At 48.2% G+C, this 18,986-nt stretch overlaps 1 protein-coding gene across 1 annotated transcript; it reads right to left on the bottom strand.

The window, feature by feature from the left end:
• Positions 1-2,712: 2,712 nt before the first annotated feature.
• On the bottom strand, positions 2,713-3,531 carry LOC101401673 (uncharacterized). Its single transcript, XM_087417819.1, has 2 exons — positions 3,154-3,531; positions 2,713-3,057 (listed from the first exon to the last, which is right to left on the bottom strand). The coding sequence occupies exons 1-2, from the start codon at positions 3,529-3,531 to the stop codon at positions 2,713-2,715; spliced, it is 723 nt and encodes a 240-aa protein (XP_087273945.1).
• Positions 3,532-18,986: the final 15,455 nt, after the last annotated feature.

Raw genomic sequence — 18,986 nt, forward strand, 5'->3', positions numbered from 1 at the left:
CAAGACCAGACTGGCCCCTCCTTTGCCCACCCACCTGGCGGTGCTGTGGCTCCCTGGGGACTGTGGCATCTGTTGTTTCCTGGGGAACGAGGGGACAGGAGAGTCCAATCTGAGAATCCCACTCTGACTGACACACGCTGTGACACAGGCGGAGCCCGAGTTCACAGAGGAAGGAGGACACCAGGCCTGCGGTGGCCCCGCTTCTGTCCGGGAATCACGGTGGTTGTAGAAGGTGGAGCCCCCGTGCGGGATGCCGACATCATTCGGGGCAGAGGAAACCCGGCCCAGAAAGCTGAGGGCTGCCCCCGAAAGTGCTGGCCTAGCCCGTGGTGTAACCATGGGCCACTCAGGAGCAAGGCGCTGGGGCTGTCCTGGGGACCGGAGGGAGATGCCCGAGGGGTCACCGTCCTCAGGAGAAGGAAGCTGTTGGCACACCAGGGTGCCAGGGGAGAGCTGTTTGGGAACCAAGAAATAGTCTAAGAGGAGTGCCACCAAGGGGAGCCTTCCTGCCGAAAGACACACATCTAGAAACTTCTATTATGGTACTGTCACAGGATAATGCGGATGTGAAAGGCAGGAGGAATTCTTAGAGTGCTCACTACCCACAGCACTGTCTCATCTGGCTTTCCATTTGAACCAAACAGTCTCGCCAGCTGTTTTGTGTCCCCAGTCTCCAAGCTGTGTCATTCCATGTCACGTCCTCGCCTTCAGACACCCTCCCGACACCCCCGTGGCTGCCTGCGCTGTCCACCAGCACTCCACAGGCTCCTCTTGTGATCCTGTGAGGGCTGCGACTGTCCTGGTCTCAGGACGGATGATGGGGTGTCACAGGGTCCAGGAGCACGAGCCTCGTTCACTGCCGACAGAGCAGCCCCCTGAGATCTGGGGGGTCTCAGGGCGTTTAGAGTGGTCGTTGCATCACAAACGTGTATTAAATAAACCTCCAAAGTACACACCCCCCGCTGTCTCTGGCTGATCCTCTGCTTCTGTGTCCGCACTGCCAACGTGACCCGTGTAGACGCCCGCGGCCGCCAGCAGCTCAGCCTGTTTTTCCGCGGGTCACACGGTGCGCACGCGGCCACGTGGTACCTGGCTGTGCCCGTCCATGACTGCAACTGACTTTCAGGAACGGTCAGAGGGTTCCAGGTGTTCTGGAGGGGGGGCGCGGGGGTCAAGGCAGAGCACGTCTATGCAGTTAGCCCCATCTGTCCATCCGTCCATTCTCCTGATGGACTGCTCTGGCGTCACAGTGGGTTGTAAGCCACTGGTTTCCAAGCGTGTTAACAGCCCTGCACTTTACTTTTTTGGATGAGGAATGAAGTAGAACCTTCCTCCGTGTCTGTTTTAACTCTTTGTGCTGTGAAGAGTCTATCAAGCCTTTATCCATTTATCTACGGAGAGGGTCCCATTTTTCTTAAAATTTAAATGAACAAGTAATGGTATGGGTTTTGAATAAACTTGGGCAAATTGAGGGATTAAAGCGTTAAGGTAAGTTTACAACCCAGCCACCTTCTCTTTAGGGTTTTTGCTCTGTCCCCTCTTCCTGGGGTAGAGCTAACCTGGGGTGGGGGCAGGGCCCATCGGCTTCCCTCCTCCCTGGCCCTCCTGGGAAGGTGCCTTCTGTTCTTGGTCCCATTTGCCTTCACCTCTGGTGTTCTCCTGCTCCTACGGGCCTCCTTAGTCTGTTCCTGGCCCAAGAGATAAGTAGGGTGTCCAATGCTGAACTGGTTGATCTGGCTGGCACCCATTTGACTCTCTAGTGCTAGTGGTCCATGGAGAATGCAGGCTCATCCTCCCCTACTGTCCCATAGGTTTGTTCACAAGGTGTCTTTTTGCTCTGTGCCTCCTCAATCAGGCCTTGAAAACTTGAGTAGAACGAGTGATATCAGAACCAACCCCCATTCCCCTCTTGGGGCCCATGGGAACTTGCTGATGCTGCAGAGCATGCTGGGGTGGGCCTCAAGATCTTGCGCACGGACCAGTGGGTAGGCGCTCCTCCTCTCTGTGGGCCCCTCTCTCCAAGGGACTTCAGCACCATCTCCGACCACACAGGGTTTCAGCTGCTCCCCACTTGCCTTTATCCTGCACGGGAAGGGGGATGCTGTGGGCAGGAGGCCCAAGGCCCACTCAGGGTCCAAGCGTCCTGCACCCACCTCTGCCTCCCGGGCCCAGCCTTGGAGGGCTCTCCACTGCGGGGAGGGGGGCCGCTGGGGCAGTGAACGGGAATGGAGCATTCAGATGCATTCGCTTTCAGCTCTTGTCTCCGAGCTGTCTGAACTCGGAGGTGAGACTATGTCTTTATTGTCTGGTTCTACCAGACAGGGCACCCACTGCCCACATCTGGAGTGGTCAAGGGCGGGGGGCCTCCGGAGGAGGAAAAAGCAAACACTGGTCGGTATTTCCTGACACAAACATTGTATTGATTTTAGCAATTGACCTTTGTCACACCGAATACAAGCAACCAATCGTGCAGAGGAGGGCTCCCGGGTCCCCCAGTCCCCTCCCCGTTGAGGGATCTGTGGCTCATCTCTGCTCAGACAGGGATGGTGGCGGCATGTTCAAATCCCCGTTGGCAGCTCCTGTGAGTCCACCGAGGGGAGAGGGGAGAGGGGAGAGGGGAGGTCCTGGCGGCAGGAGGCTCCAGGGGCTCCTGAGAGATGACCTGTGCTCAGGAGCAAGGACAGCTGCTCTCGAGGCAGGAGACGTGCCCGGTCAGCAGCAGGACTTGTGGGCCTGGGCGGGGACGCAGGAGGCCGCGCGGGAGCACATGCGGCGGCAGAGTAGGGACTTGCAGGAGGCCTGGCGGCAGCAGCTGGGCTGGCAGGAGGCAGGGGCACAGCAAGAGGAGACGGGCACGCAGCAGGCGGGCCTGCACACGGGGCGGCAGATGAGGGACACGCAGGAGGGTCTGCACACAGGGTGGCTGATGAGGGACTCGCAGGAGGAGGGTCTGCAGCAGGACGGGGGGCAGGGGGTGGGCTGGCAGCACGAGGGGGCTGGGCAGGAGGTGGCCCCAGAGCAGACGGGTGTGGAGCAGACGGGCACACAGCAGTCCTGCTGGCAGGGGGAGGAGGTGCAGCAGGAAGGCTGGCAGCTAGACTGCTGGCAGCAAGAGGGGTCTGAGCAGGGGGAGGCCCCAGAGCAGATGGGCACACAGCACACGGTCTTGCAGCAGACAGGTGTGCAGGAGACAGGTGTGCAGGAGACAGGCACACAGCAGGACTGCTGGCAGGGGGAGGAGGTGCAGCAGGAGGGCTGGCAGCTAGACTGCTGGCAGCAGGAAGGCGTGCAGGAGCTGGTGCAGGCTGACTGGCAGGGGCTGCACACACAGCTGGCTGGGGTGCAGAGGAGGGTCAGGCAAGGGGCCGGGGCGCAGCAGCTGGGGGCGCAGCAGGGGGGCTCGCAGCAGCTCTCTGGGCAGTCGTCCACCTGCCAGGAGCAGCCGGGGCAGGAGTCCCAGGACCCGGGCTGGCAGACCCGGCTGCCGTAGCTCAGGTCGCTGGAGCAGACGGACAGGGTGGAGGCGGCCATGGTGGGGCGGTGGGGCTGGAGGAGAGTGTGAGTGTGAGTGTGTGAGTGTGTGAGTGTGTGTGGTGCCCGGGGCTCTGGGCTTTTATACCCCTCCCTGGCTTGTGTTGTCCCCAGGACGCCCTCCCTTCCTTGTTGATGCTGAGAGCCGGCTGCCGGAGGCCCTCATTAGTGCTGGGTCATTTTCCACAATAGTTCTTACTCATTAAACTTGTGAGTATGTTGCAGAGTGTGTTTTCGCATCTGTTCTTTGTTTAGTTCAGAAAACTTGTGGAAAATACACGAGGCGAGTTCTTGCCGACTGCCTTCCACGAGCTCTGACATGGAGTTCACGGAGGGGCTGGTGTGAGATGAACTCGCAGCTACTGGCAGCCCCTCCCTCACACCTGTGTTTGTGTGAGAACACTATGGGCAAGATGCCAGCACCATTGAGACCCAAACATAAAGCACCTGAGAGGAACGTTAAGAGGGTAGCATTCAAAATAACGAACAGAACAGTAAAATTTGACCAAAGAACACACACAACCTATGTCCAGTGGGGACCTGAGAGAGTCGTGGGTGGGAAACGCAGGGCCGTATGGATCTCCACTGTTGCCAGATCAACCCACCATCAACGTAATCTCCATCAAAACCCAAAGGGAATCTTTTCCGTGTACAGACTGAAGGTATTGAACTGCCAGGAAATATTTGCAGTATGCACGATGGATGAAAGGTTAACATGAAAATCTAAAAGTTCTTACAAGCAGAATAAGATGCAAAAGAATGGAATACAAAATTCAAAACGTTCAAATTTCCAAGAAGCATATGAAAAGCTACTTGATGTCATTAATAATTAAAGTTTCTCAAATCAAAATAAATTTCTCACCTGTAAGATCAACCGTTTATGATGCTGGTAATTTCCAGTGCTGTAGGGCACGGGGCCCTCACTCCTAGAAACACACAGCAGGCATGATTTTTTTTTAAAGTGTGATAGCACATAATATAAAATTTACCTTTTTATCCATTTTAAAGTGTATAATTCAGTGGCATTTAGTACAGTCACAATGTTGTACAACCATGACCACTTCATGACCACTATCTAGTTCCAGAACGTTCTCATCACTCCAAAAGGAGTGTACTGTACTATTAAGTAGTTCCTCCTCAGCCCCTGTCAATCACTACTCTGCTTTCTCTCTCTATGGCTTTGCCTATTCTGCACATTTCATATAAAAGGAATTATACAATATGTGGCCTTTTGTGTCTGACTTCTTTCATTAGCCTAGTGTTTTCCAGGTTCATCCACATTGTAGCATGTATCAGGGCTTCACTCCTTTTTGTAGCTGAATACTATTCCATCATATGGATAGACCACCTTTTATTTATCCATTCGTCAGTTGACGGACATTTGGGTTGTCTCCATCTTTTGGCTAATGTGAATAACGCTGCTATGAACATTTTTGTTCAAGTTTTTGTTTGAACACCTTTTTTCAATATACCTAGAAGTGTAATTGCTGGGTCATGTGGTAGTTCTGTGTTTAACTTTTGAGGAACTGCCAGACTGTTTTCAGAGAGACTGCATCATTTTACATTCCTAGCAGCAATGTATGAGGGTTCCAATTTTTCCACACACTTGCCAACACTTGTTGTTTTCTGTTTTTTGTTTTTTTTTTTAATTATAGCTTAGTGGGTGTGAAATGGCATGTCATTGTGGCTTTGATTTGCATTTCCCTGATGACCAGTGATGGTGGACTTCCTTTCATGTGCTTGTTGGCCATTTGTAAATCTTCTTTGGAGAAATGTCTATCAAAGTGCTTTGTCCATTTTTAATTGTGTTGTTTGTCTTTTTGTCATTGAGTTGCAGGAGTTCTTTATGTATTCTGGGTACTAGACCCTTATCAGAATTATGATTTGTGAGTATTTTCTCCCTTCTGTGGGTTGTCTTTTCACTCTCTTGATAGTGTCCTTTGATACACAAATCTTTTTTATTTTGATGAAGTCCAATTTATCTATATTTTCTTTTGTTGCTTCTACTTTTGGTGTCATATCTAAGAAACCATTGCCAAATCTGAGGGCATGTAGATTTACCCCTAAGGGTAAGGGTTTTCTTCTAAGAGTTTTATAGCTTTAGCTTTTGTGTTTAGGTCTTTGATCCATTTTGAGCTAATTTTTGTATATGGTGTGAGTCATGGTTCAACTTCATTCTTTTTCATGTGGATTTCCAGTTGTCCCGGAACCATTTGTTGAAGAGACTATTCTTTTTCCATTGACTGGTCTTGACGGTCTTGTTAAAAATCACTTGACCATAGATTTATGGGTTTGTTTCTGGACTCTTAGTTATATTCCATTGATCTATATGTCTATCCTTATGCCAGTACCACTGTTTTGATTACTGTAGCTTTGTAGTAGGTTTTATTTCTTCCTTGTTAAGTTAGATGTCTTTACCTCTTTTTCTTGTCCAGCTGCTCTGTCTAGAACTTCCAGTACAATGTTGAATATAAGGTGAAAGTGGCCCCCTTGTCTTGTTCCTGATCTCAGGGGGAGAGCTTTCAGTCTTTCACCATTGAGTATGATGTGAGCTGTGGGGTTTTCATAATGCCCTCTAGTATGTTGAGGAAGTTCCCTTCCATTCCTAGTTTGAGTGTTTTTTTATGGTGAAAGAGTGTTGGCTTTTTTCTGCATTGATTGAGATGATCATGTGATTTCCCCCCTTCATTCTATTAATGTTGTGTGTTACACAGATTGGCTTTCATGTATTGAATCACTCTTGCATTCTTGGGATATATCCCACTTGCTTGTGATGTGTAACCCTTTTGATATGCTGGTGGATTTGGTTTGATTATATTTTGTGGAGTTTTTTTTATCTTTATCTATAAGGAATATTAGTCCCTAGTTTTCCTTTGTCATTTTTGCCTGGTTTTGTTATCAGGGTAACTCTTACTTCATAGAATGAGTTACAAAGTATTCATCCTCTTCTGTTTTTTGGAAGAGTTTGGGAAGGATTGGTAGTAATTGTTTTATAAATGTTTAGTAGAATTCAGCATTGAAGCCATCTGGTCTTGGGCTTTTTTTTTGGTGAGGTTTTTGAATACTGATGTGATATCATTACTTGTTTTATGTCTATTCAGCTTGTCTATTCTTTCCTGAGTCAGTTCACTCAATTTATATCCAAAGATAGACATAGATTGAAAGTGAAAGGATGGAAAAAGATATTTCATGCAAATAGTAATCAAAAGAGAGCTGGATGACTATAACAAAATCAGACAAAATAGACTTTGAATCAAAAAATTGTTGTAAAAGACAAATAAAGACATTAAATATTGATGAAAGGGTCAATATATCAAGAAGATATGACAATTATAAACACATATGCACCTAGCAACAAATCCCCAAAATAAATGAAGCAAAAATGACAGAATCGAAGAAATAGACAACTCCAGTTCTATAAAGTTGGAGACTTTAATAAGTCATTTCCGCTAATAAAAAAAATAAAATAATGGAACAACTAGATCACAGATCAATAAAGAAATGGAGGACTTGAAGAATGCTATAAACCAACTAAACCTAACAGATGATACACAAAGCTCAACTCAACAATAGCAGAACACAATTCTTCTCAGGTGCACATGGGACATTCTCCAGATTAGACCGTATGTTAGGCCACAAAATAAATCTCAATAAATTTAAAAAGAATGAAATCATACAAAGTATCTTCTCCGATCACAATGAAAAGAAACTAGGAATCAATAACAGAAGGAAAACTGGAAAATTCACAAATATGTGAAAATTAAACACACAAACAATCTATGGGTCAAAGAAGAAATCACAAGGGAAGTTATAAAATACTTTGAAATTAATGCAAATGAAAATACAACAAACCAATACTTATTGGATCCAGAAAAAACAGTGTCAGAGGGAAATTTATAGCTGTCAACACTTATACATTAAAAAAGAGAAGAAAGATTTCAAATCAATGATCTAACTTTACAGCTTGAGGAACTAGACAAGGAGGAGCGGACTAAACCCAAAGCTGGCAGAAGAAAGGAAATAAAGATTAGAGCACAGATTAGTGAAATAGAGACTAGAAAAACAAGAGAGAGAATCAATGAAACCAAAAGTTGGGTCTTTGAAAAGAGCAACAGAATTGACAAACCTTTAGCCAGACTGACTAAAGAGAAGACTCAGATTATTAAACTCAGAAACAAAAATGGGGACGTCACTACTGACCTGACATAAATAAAAAGGATTATATGAGAGTACTATGAACAACTGTACCAAAAAATTAGATAACCTAGACGTAATGGAAAAATCCTTACAAACACATGAACTACCAAAACTGACACCTTGACTGATGTTCTTTATTTCCTCATATGGCTACAAGTTACTGTTTAGCGCCCTTTTATTTCAGCCTGAATGATCATTTCTTGTAGGGTAGTCTACTAGTGATGAACTCCTCCAACTTTCATTTATCTGGAAAAGTCTTCATTTCTCTTTCATTTTTGAAGGATACATTTATTGGATTAGACTTCTCAGTTGACAGTTTTTTCTTCCAGTGCTTTAAATCTGTCATTCCACTGCCTTCTGGCTTCACAGTTTCTGATGAGAAATTGGCCGTCGACCTCTCTTGCTGCTTTTAAGATTCTGTCTTTGTCTTTGGATAATTTGATTATAATGTGTCTCAGTGTGGATCTCTTTGAGTTTATCCTACTTGCGGTTCATTGAGCTTCTTGGATGTGTAGATTCATATGTTTTATCAAATTTGGAAAGTGTTCAGCTGTTATTTCTTCAAATATTTTTTCTGCTCATTTCTCTCCTCTCTTCCTGGGACTCCTGTTACGTCGGTATGCATCATGGTGTCCCACAGCTCTCTTAAGCTCTGTGCCTTTATCTTCATTCTGTGTTTTTCCAATCCCTTCTCAGACTGGAGTATTTCAGATGACCCACCTTCACCTTTACTAACTCTTTCTCCTGTCTGCTCAAACGTGCTGTTGAGCCCCTCTAGTGAAGTTTTAATTTCAGTTATTGTGCATTTCAACTCCAGAATTTCTATTTGGTTCCTTTTTATATTTCTCTTTATTGATCCTCTCTATTAGGTGAGACATCAGTCTCCTGGTTTCTCTTAGTTCTTAGTTCACAGTTTCCTTTAACCCTTAGAGCGTATTAAGAGAGTGGATTTAAAGGCTTTGTCTAGTACGTTCCATGCTAGGGCTTCTTCAGAGACATTTCCTACTAACAGATTTTTTCCCTGTAAATGGACCATACTGCCTTCTTTGCATGCCTCATAATTTTTGTTGAAAACTGGACATTTTGAATCTTATAATGCGATAATTCTGGATGTCAGATTCTCCTCCCTCCCTCTAGTTTGGTACTGTTGGTGGTTGTGGCTTGCAGTTGTCTTTTTGATTGAGCGACTCTCCTAAACTATTAAGCTCTTCTACCTGGCTGCAGCTGTTTTTGCTTGATGAAGAATTCTCTTGAGTTGTAAATCTTTGACTATTTTCCGAAGTTCAGACAAAGTTGATTCTGACAGTTTTCCCAGTTTCATCAGTGCTTCTGTGGAGGGGTGGGCCCTTAGAGTTCCCTGTTTCCTATTTTTTCTGACATCACTCTTAGCAGGCACAATTTTGAAAAGTCCTTTAGAGGGCATTGATAAAAGAGAGGAATTAGGATTATTTTGTTATAAGGTGCCCACACCACCTGTGAAATGGTACAATGTTATTTGAAAGTGGACTTGGATTAGCTGTGAACGCACATTGCAAATTTTACGGCAATCACTAAAAAAAGAAGAAGTGTAACCAATATGCTAAGAAAGGAGAGAAAATGGGATCATATAAAATGCTCAATTAAAACCACAAAAGGCGGAAAAAGAGTGGAAGACAAAAATAGGAACCAAGACCAAGAGCAACAAATAGAAAATGGTAATAGATATGGTAGATATTAACCAAACATATCAATATTCACTTTGAATGTCAGTGGTCTAAATACAGCAATTAAAAGACCAATTGTCAGAGTGGATCGAAAAACAAGTCCCAGCTATATGTTGTCTACTAGAAACCCACTTTAAACATAAAGACACATATAGATTAAATGTAGATGGATGGAGAAAGATATACTGTGCTAACACTAATCAAAAGAAAGCAAGAGTAGCTATATTAATTTCAGACCTAGCAGACTTCAAAGCAAGGAATATTTGCTTTGAATATTCCTGATATTATCAGGAATAAAGAAGGGCATTATATAACGATAAAGGGGTCAATTTTCCATAACAATCTTTAACGTATATGCACCTAACAACAGCATCAAAATATGTGAGACAAAAACTCATAGGACTGCAGGGAGTAATAGATGAATCTACTATAATAGCTGGAGAGTCAACGTCCTTCTATCAGAAATGGACAGATCCAGCAGGCACAAAATCAGGACGGACATAGTAGGTCTTACAAAGGTCTTCACTCGTTGTGCCCACTCCCATACATCCTTCCACATGCCTCTTCCCGAGACTTTCCCAAGACGCTCCCACTCTTCCCCAACCTCCCCACATAATATGATACGGGATATATAAGGAGCTCAGTTTCCTTACTCTGAGGCATGCACACCTCAGTGCCCCCGTGGGATCAGGCCAAGGCTGGGACTTGGCCTGAAGTCGCCCCCTTGCTTGCCACTTGTGCACGAATCCTTGTTTCAGAGTCAGCTTCTGGGGAACCCGTGTCACCTCCAGGGCTGTGATGGGGATGAAATGTGAGAGCGCATGAAGAGCTCCGTAATTATGGATGGTCTTGGTTTTTAAATTTATTTCATGTATATAAATCTGGTCCCTCCAACATGATATCACACATCAAGTCCAGATAAATTACTACTATATTTCATTGACTCTCAGCCACATTTTAACATCTCTGAAATAGGGAGACATCTTCCAAATGATGGCATATCATAGTTTAGTTGGCAGCTGCTATTTTTGCTTAGAGGTACATAAAATTAACAGAGCATCTTACTGTGGATGAGATCTTAGTCTTGATAAAATATGATCTATCTAGGACACGTGTGTGTGTGTGTGTGTGTGTGTGTGTATTCTTCTGTACTTTGCCTCAAATGGGCCCACTGTGAACATCAAGCACTTCAAGATGTAATTATCTGAAAGCCTCAAGCTAAGCAAAGACGCCTAAATTCCTGTGGCACCACCAGATCTCTTTTTGGGTTTCAAAAGCAAAAAAGAGCCCTTTTCTTCAAAGCCAAAAGCATGTTCTTATTTCAACTAGAAAATGAATATCTCGATGAAACAAGCATTGAGCACCCACTGTACGCAAGCACCATGTCTCGAGCCAGAGATATAAAATGAACAGCATGGTCCTGACATCCCCGGCGTTTCCGGCCTGGTGGGGCTGACCTGGATCATGGGGGGCGATAAATCAGCGTGGTTCTCCATTGTTAGAGAGGTGTAAGCCCCAGCTTCTCCCCTCCATCGCCCACTCCCCAAAATGTGCTATGAGCAGTCAAGGTTGTTGACTCCTCCTATACAGGAGTAATATTATATTATATTAATTATAATATTATAATTACTTATATTATATAAATAATATTATATTATATTACTCCTCCTATACAGGAGTAATAGAAATAAGAATTCTGTTGATGATAAGCAGATGAGAATGCCCCCACTGCTGAATTTGGGATGTGGGGGGACGGGGGCAGGGTGGGAAGGACAGAGCAGGAATCTAACACAGGCGTCTGCTGCACACCTACAGCCTTAGAGCCCTGCCTTACAGCCATGATGGGGCCTGGATTTCCCCGGGCAGCCCTCTAGGAGGCAGATCTTCCTGAAGGAGGCAGAGGGGCGCTTCATCATGCAGCCTGTGACCTGGTCAGTTCATGGAATGCAGTTGGCTGGGTCTGGCCGGAGCCTGAGTGTTTGCAGAGCGCAGGCCACGGGGACGGAATCGCTCTATGATTTCTCAGGAGGCTCGCTGAGCAAGTGGAGTCAAAACTTTATGCAACCTCCCTCAGGAGCCCCAAGCCTTCTCGACCCTGGGCAGGGCATGCTTCCCCACATACATGCTGGCACCTGAACTGGTCCAGCAGACATGAAGGCAAGACTAAGTCACCTGGAATGTCAATATTTGGGTTCAGGGTGACTGAGTTCATACCAACACCAGTCACATTTGGTGTGCATTCTCCCAAAACAGGAAGAAAAACAAAAGGCTCCTCTGACAAAAATAGTTCTGTTTTACATGGAAACACCTCCCCACCTCCACTGCCACCCCCACCAATACGAGGTCATCTTATCAGAGTTGGTTAAGGCTTTCCAGTGAAATCTATCTCTCCCCTTTCCATCTCCATCTACTGGCGATCTTGCCCTTCTAAGCCAGGTGTAGAAAAGGTTAGATCAAGAAGAAACCTAATTTATAGTAAAAACAAGGAAATCAAACAAACAAATGAAAACTAAGGTCCAAGGAAGCAGAGATTCTGTCTCTCTGTTGCCCATCTCATTCATGGACCCTACAGAACTCCACCACCATCCCACCGCAGACAACCACAGTGTAGGGCTCCGGAGACAGGCAAAACCTCACGACACAATCTCAGCCATTGACTCTGGTCCAGGGGGCCCTGTTAGTGTCCTTATCACTTGCCTCCTGTGTCCTTATCAGCAACAATACACCAGTGACCGGCCAAAGTGCCCTCCTCACTTTAACCCAGGCCTATACTGATCACATGACAAAGGCACTCATATAAAACCCAGTACATCCTAGCATTCACCTGCAAATAACAGGCACTCCGACTAACCCAAGCTTGATAATGACTAACCCAGGCCCCACATTGGGACAGTGACCCAACGATGCCATCAGGGCCCCTTGTTCTTTCCATCTCTCTGCTCTGCCACGCTTAATGTTGGCTTTCATTCCCTAGATCATTGCTTCATGATCACAAGATGGCTGCTGCAGCTCCAGGCATTGCTTCTGTGGTCCAAGGAGGAAGAAAGAATGGGAGAAGGAAGGATGGTACCTGCTTCAGGAAAGTAAAATTTTCGCAGAAGCCCCAGCAGATTTTTGCTTATGTCTTATTTGGCAGAAGTGACATGTGGCTACTCCTAGCTTCAAGAGAGTCTGAAAAGGTGAGTACTTTTAGTTAGGCACGTTACCTGCCTGGATTAATTGAGGCCCTCTTAGTTGGATGTGGGGGAACAGATATTGGGTTGGTAACTGATAGTGTCTGCCCCAGTGGATGAGGAAACCAGAATCTCTGTCCAGTGGTGAGGGATGTGCTTTCAAAAGCAGTGAATTCAGTGTGGGGACAGGGCCAGCACACACCATCAGACCGTATTTTCTTTGTGTCTTGCAAAAATTACAGGGCCTTACAGCTAAGCTCTTCCACTCTTCAGGGAATGTTAACAGAACTCTAACCTTAAAGAACTGGGGATGTTGGATGCTGGTGCATTTTGGCAAAATGAAATTCTGTTTGGGTGGCCTGGAGAACTCCATGTGTTGGGACCCAAGAGTGACGCTCTATGAAAGGAAAAGAAGGACTCACTCCAGACAGGGGAGATTCCCTCGATGGGGAAGAGGGTCCGAGGGCTGGTCGTGGCCCTGCCAGAGCCCCCCACCCTCACCCTGCATTCGCAGATCCCACTCGCCTAACCCTGCTTTGTGAGGTGTTTTTGGTTCAGGCGCTCCAGCTTTCTAACTGCCAACAGTGGGGAAACCCCACACCCCTCGCAGCAACATCATTCTGGATTTGACTTCCCTGATGCACGTTTATCCCTGACATGTAAACTCAAAACCCAGGGGCTGTCTATTGTTTGGAAAAAACATGCAACAGACAATGGCAAATATTGATACAGTCCTGGTGCCGTGCCGGGCACTGCCTGGGGGACTCTCACAGGCCACGGGGGAGCTCTGTTACGATCCCCATGCACACGGGAGGAAAAGGGGGTTGTCAGTGATCTCGGGGGACGGGTCATTTCAGCAGTGCCCCAAGTCCCCAGTTCACACCCGCACATATTCCCCCAAACAGGGCCTGCGTGTGGCGAGTCCACCCAGGACTGCAGCCACCTGTGTCTCCTGGTGGTCGTCTCCCCATCTGTAGTCCCTGCCCCCCCATACACTTTTGTGGGCTCTCCTGCTAGATGCCCCTTTAATAGCTGCTTCAGTGGGGAATGACACCCTCCCAGCCACCTGACCACACCGCAGACAACAGAGCCTGGCAGCTTCCCATGTGCTTCGCTGCTCACGGCCGTGCTTTAGCCCTGCGTGACTGGGGAGATGGGTGTTTTCTCTGCTTGGCACATCTGTAAGGAAATTGCCACTCAGACAGGCTGAGGGACTCAGGATCTTTTGTCCCACTGTCACCAATGGGAGGGAGGCCGAGTTCAGGCTCTGGGGACAGTGCAGGATCCGGGATGTCACTAAGTCAAGCACACAGAACACAGAATGTGTGTGGCAGGGATGGAGAGCACCACTGCAGAGCAAGAATGTCACAGTTCTTCGCTCTCTAAATCAAACTAACCCTGGGCTCTGCTCTTGGTCCCCTGTGGGGTGGGTGGGAGTGTGGGAGCTGGAAAGGGCTTGTTGGTGACATTGCAGCATCTCTTGGTGGAGGGCCAGGATCCCTCCACCCAAATGAGTCTGCATGCTGACTCCTGCCCAGGTCAACCTGGTGCCTTCCCAGAGGGTGAGCAGCCCCTGGGCCCAGGCACCAGTCCCCGCCGTCCTCTGGCACCTCCACGGCCCCACCTGCCCAATGTCCCCCCCAGTGAGGGTGCCAGCTCAGATCCTCACCACCCACCTCCATCATCCTGGGCTCCAGCTCCTAGCCCCTCCTTCCTCTCTGAGGGTCTGGGCTCAAAAACCAAGGCCTGGCCTGCTCCCTGGGAGTAAGGGACTCCCAATATTTGATGCTATGGGAAGGCAGGGAAAACACCTCTGATACAGAGGGGATCGAGGTCATGCAGAAATGCTGGGTTTGGCCAAAGAACTGGTTGTTACAAGGTGGGCACTGGATCCCCACGTCTCCTCACAGGCTGACGGGCAGCCCCTCTGGGGGTGTGGCCTCCAGGTCCCACCGCGGCCCTGACTTCCTCCTTCTCCTGCTGCCTTTGCTCCCTTCCCTCCCTCCGCTTTTCATCTTTGCAGGCTAAAGATGTCTGTAAGCCTTACACCCTCGTAACAAGTAAACAAGTAACAAGAAGAGACAGAGCGGTGTGGCCTGCCCAGGGGAAGCCGGGCACGTCCCCACAGGGCCAGGCTAAGTGGGTCATGGGCGGGCACCACGCAGCCCTCTCCCCTGCCCAGGAAGGGCACAAGGGGCCCTGGCCTCAGGCAACCTGCCCAGCATGGCCCTTTGTCTGGGTGGTCTGGCTCTTGTGCTGGTTCTCCAATGGAGCATCATCTGTCACCATGATTAACGCAGAGAGAGAGACAGAGATAGAGAGGGAAAGACAGAAAGAGAGAGGACAGAGACAGAGGGAGAAACAAAGAGGGAGACAGAGAGATAGAGAGACAGAGACCTTGACAGAGAGAAGGGAGAGACAGAGAGAGACAGAGAGAGAAAGAAAGAGAGCGCTTTGGGTGCCGGCCCGGTGGCGCAGTCGTTAAGTTCATGCGTTTCACTTCGGCAGCCCAGGGTTCGCTGCTTCGGATCCTGGGGGCGGACCTACTCACTGCTCATCATGCCATGAGGTGGCATCCCACACAGAAGAACTAGAAGGACCTACGTCTGGGATATACAACTATGTACTGGGGCCTTGGGGAGAAAAAAGAAAAAGAGGAAGCTTGGCAACAGATGTTAACGCAGAGCCAATCTTCCTCAAAAAAAAAAAAAAAAGAGAGAGAGAGAGTGTTTCTTTCTGTTGACGAGGCACCACTCCAGCCTCGCTGACCTCTCATTCATCACCCTCTTTTGTGCTCCTTCCCCCACCTCTGTCCATCCTACCCCAGCACCCATCAGAGACTCTGGGGCATTGTTCCCTGATGACTTAAACATCTCCTGTGGGATTCTAGCTGCCCGAGGACAAGAAAGGGGCCGAGTCTGTCCCTTGTGACTCTGCAGTGCAGGGACGTCAGGGGGCTCCCTGATTCCCTGTGATTCATTACCCACGGCTGTGTCCAGGGCTCATATCCCGTCATATCCCGAGTGGGAGCACAGCGGTGTGAGGTGTAGCCATGCATCACCCATTCGAGATCAGAAAGCCTGGGTGGCTCCTCTTAGAGCACCACGTGATGTTTGGCTTTGATCTAAAATCACCTTGAAGAATAACGCAGTGATTACTTTTCAGAAGGAAGGGCCTGGGTCAGGTCCCTGCTAACAGGGTGTGGAGGAAGCTCCTGGAAATGCCCCCTGTGTGGCGCTTTCCCGGTCCCAGCAGACGTCATCCAGCCTGCAGCTCCCCCTGACTCATCTAGGAGGCAGAGTGTTTGCATGGCCCGCTCCACCCTTCTGTCCTTCCCAGGAGCACCGTTTGCCCCGGGTGAGTCACCGTGCAGAGGACCGTTCAGGAGGGGAGGGAAGTGGGTCACTGTCAGCGCAGCAGGGAGGCGGGAGAAGAACCTTCAGGAACCTGAGTTCTTTATGATGGTGAGTGCAGTCTCCCACTCCACAGATAGAGAAACTGAGGTGGGCTCCAGCTATGCCCTCCTCCTCCGCTTTTCCTCCCACCCCTCCAGAGGCCCCACTTCTCCATCTCTCTCATGGCTGCCGTCCTCTGCGTGGCCCCAAGGGGGACGCCCTGACTCCTCTTCTCCTTCCACCCCTCCCAGGTGGTCCGACCCCTGGCCTTGAAACCCCCTGCCAAAGGTTGGTTGGTCCTCTAACTTCCTGCAGCCCGGAAAGTGGGCTGGTCTGCTCTCGGGGAAATCCGGAGACCCCAGCGCCTGTGGGGCCCTGACGTGTCGGATGGATCAGCAGGAGGTGGGAGCGAGGGTAGCACCTCCTCAGCCGGGAGGAGGGAAGCCTGAAACGCCAGTGACCTGGCCCCAGCCAGATTGCATCACGTTTGCTGGGTTTGCTAAGCTGAATTGTCACGATGGTGGAAGCCGTGATCCAGCATATTATCCTGAATCATTTCCTCAGGAGAATAACAGCAGGCAGGCCCCAGACCTCATCCCTGCAAACCCCACACCCTGATTGCCTCCGGCTTCCTCCGAAGCTGCCCCTGCAGGAACCGTCTGTGAAAGGACAGTTGGTCACGTTGGCCCCCGTTCATCAATTCTGCAAATCACGTTGCAGACCTCGCTCCTGCTCTGAGAGGACGGCAGCAAACTTGATGCACGAAGCCCCTGCCAGCATGAAGCCCCCATTCCAGAAGGTGTGGTACAGCCATATGTCTTAGCACTGTTTATTATAAGAATAAGTGACTCTTTACCGTAAGGAGTGAACCGATTTTTAAAGTTTAGAGTACTGCAGTAACATAAGATATTAAAAGATATATACTGTAGTCATTTTTTTCCTATAAGGAAGGGAAAATGCAAATAGCACTTTCAACAGTTTCATGAGTAAATTGACGATGTCTTGGGGGGAATGCAGCCTTCCGGGTTGGACGTCCCACTCTTGCAAGGGAAATTAGGTGCGGCACACTCACTTGCACTGATTAGATGGTTCTGTTCTTATTTTCTCTCCCTCTTTACAGGCAAACTTAGCTTTCTGTGACATGAATGCAGAGGTGTTGGGCCCCACTGTCACAGGTGGTCACCAGAAAACCAGAGAGTGCAACGGAGCTCTGCCTGATTATTGGGGTCTCTGTGTCTGTTGAAAAGTCCGAATCTGCAGCCCTGGGCCAGCATCTCTCCTGCAACCCAAGTCTGCTCCCGGGCATCACCAGCAGATCCCGCATATCCAGAATGGGGTCCTCTGCCCCCAGACCTCCCCTTTCCTGTTACTGTAGTGAACCAGCACCACTTGCACAAGGGGAACATCTTAGTGCCGGCCTCTACTCCTCTCTGTGTCTCATGCCCACAGCCAATCAACCTGCACATCCTAACACTTCTTCCTCCAGACTCACAGCCTTCCCCTCTCTCCATTCCTCCCGCCCCAGCCCTCATCCCAGCCACCATCTCCTCTGTCCCAGACTATCACGATGGCCTTTTGATCGTTTCCGTCTGTCCAACCTTGACTTCTGATCCAGTTTCTCCCCTGCAGGGATTGAGGTCTACAAAACCCCCTCAGCTTTATCCTTCCATGGCATCTGCTGCTTTTAGGATAATGTCAAAATTCCAAATGGGAACCTTCCTACTCCTTCTGTAAAGCTCAACCACGTAAGGTGTCTTATTCAGAAAACACCAGCAGACGACTAAAGGTGAAAAGAAAAAAGGAAAAAGCTGTTCAATTCTTTATGAATTCTCTCTAAACAGAATTACTTATTCCATAGCACATAGAAAACTTAAATGCCCCTCCTCTTTCTCAGTAGCACAAAGACCTCGCCCCACCCCCCAGTCCCCCTAACCCTCGCCCTGCCCTCCCAGCTCCAGCTGCTAGCAGCTCTGGTTTTTCCCTCAGGCCCTTCGTGCAGTCACCATGCCATGGACTCTAGAATTTAAGCAAAGGGCAGGTCATTAGCCAGAGTCCTTGGGAAAGAGCCTTATTCATTAATTCCTGCCTCTTCTCAGGGACATCTGTGATCTTCCCCCATGCTGCCTTCTCATTTGATGAGATTTTGCTTTGGTTCTAGCCCTAGTGATCCTTGAACTTAATGGGAATCCTGAATTCTTTTTATATTTTCCTCATCTCTTAGGGCCCCACACCTTCTAGCCTTTAGGATGAAATCCTGTCGAATTGTGGCGTTTCTCATAGCTTTCTGTGACCACACAATAACAGCTGCTATAGTGATTTTTCTGACATCACAGAAATGACCTCGTCCTAAAGTGTCAACTCACTCCTTTAGAGTAGCATTCATTCTGACAGCCGAGCCATTTCACCCCACCTCCCAGACCTCAGTTCTAATCTTTGACCCACTGTAACTTTGCACATCTCGAATTTGTTCTCCCAAAGGCTCGAAGAAGAAAACCTGAGCGAAGGGGGAAGACTGAGTTATGTGCAGAGAGAAGAGAGGTTAGGGTGGTGGGGACTGGCTGGAGAAGCATGCCATGGACAGGAGATTATCTCTCATTAGCAGATAACATCTATTTCAAGCCTCTCTCCCGCCCGCCCTATAAAGACTGTGCCACACAGAAAGCCAAAGGCCTCCATCGTGATCCCAAAGACCGAGGTGTATATGGGTATGTTTCCCTTGCAAACCCTGTCTTAAAACTTTGGGTTGTGTTTCACCTTAACAGACACTACTGTTCATTCAGATCCAGTCCATCCTCCTGTGTGCTTTTCTTGATTGGAATTAATAACCCCGCTTCCTGTTGTATGGAGATGTGCAGGTTATGGAGAGGAATCTCAAGTAGCTGGCAAAGAAGACAAATGAACCACTGTTGCCATGTGAGTTATAATTAACGCTTTGGTCTTTGAGTTTATTAGAGCAAAGGGCTGTGGATCATAAACTGAGATATAAA

Source organism: Ceratotherium simum, chromosome 27, assembly GCF_057802395.1.
Source record: "Ceratotherium simum simum isolate JZ-2026a chromosome 27, ASM5780239v1, whole genome shotgun sequence".
Classification (NCBI taxonomy): Eukaryota; Metazoa; Chordata; class Mammalia; order Perissodactyla; family Rhinocerotidae; genus Ceratotherium; species Ceratotherium simum.

Excerpts from the sequence above, each read along its gene's own strand:
- LOC101401673 (XM_087417819.1), bottom strand. The coding sequence starts at position 3,531 with ATGGCCGCCTCCACCCTGTCCGTCTGCTCCAGCGACCTGAGCTACGGC. Across the intron at positions 3,058-3,153 it reads GCTGCAAGACCGTGTGCTGT|CAGGACTGCTGTGTGCCCGT; the intron begins GTGCCCATCTGC and ends TCCCCCTGCCAG.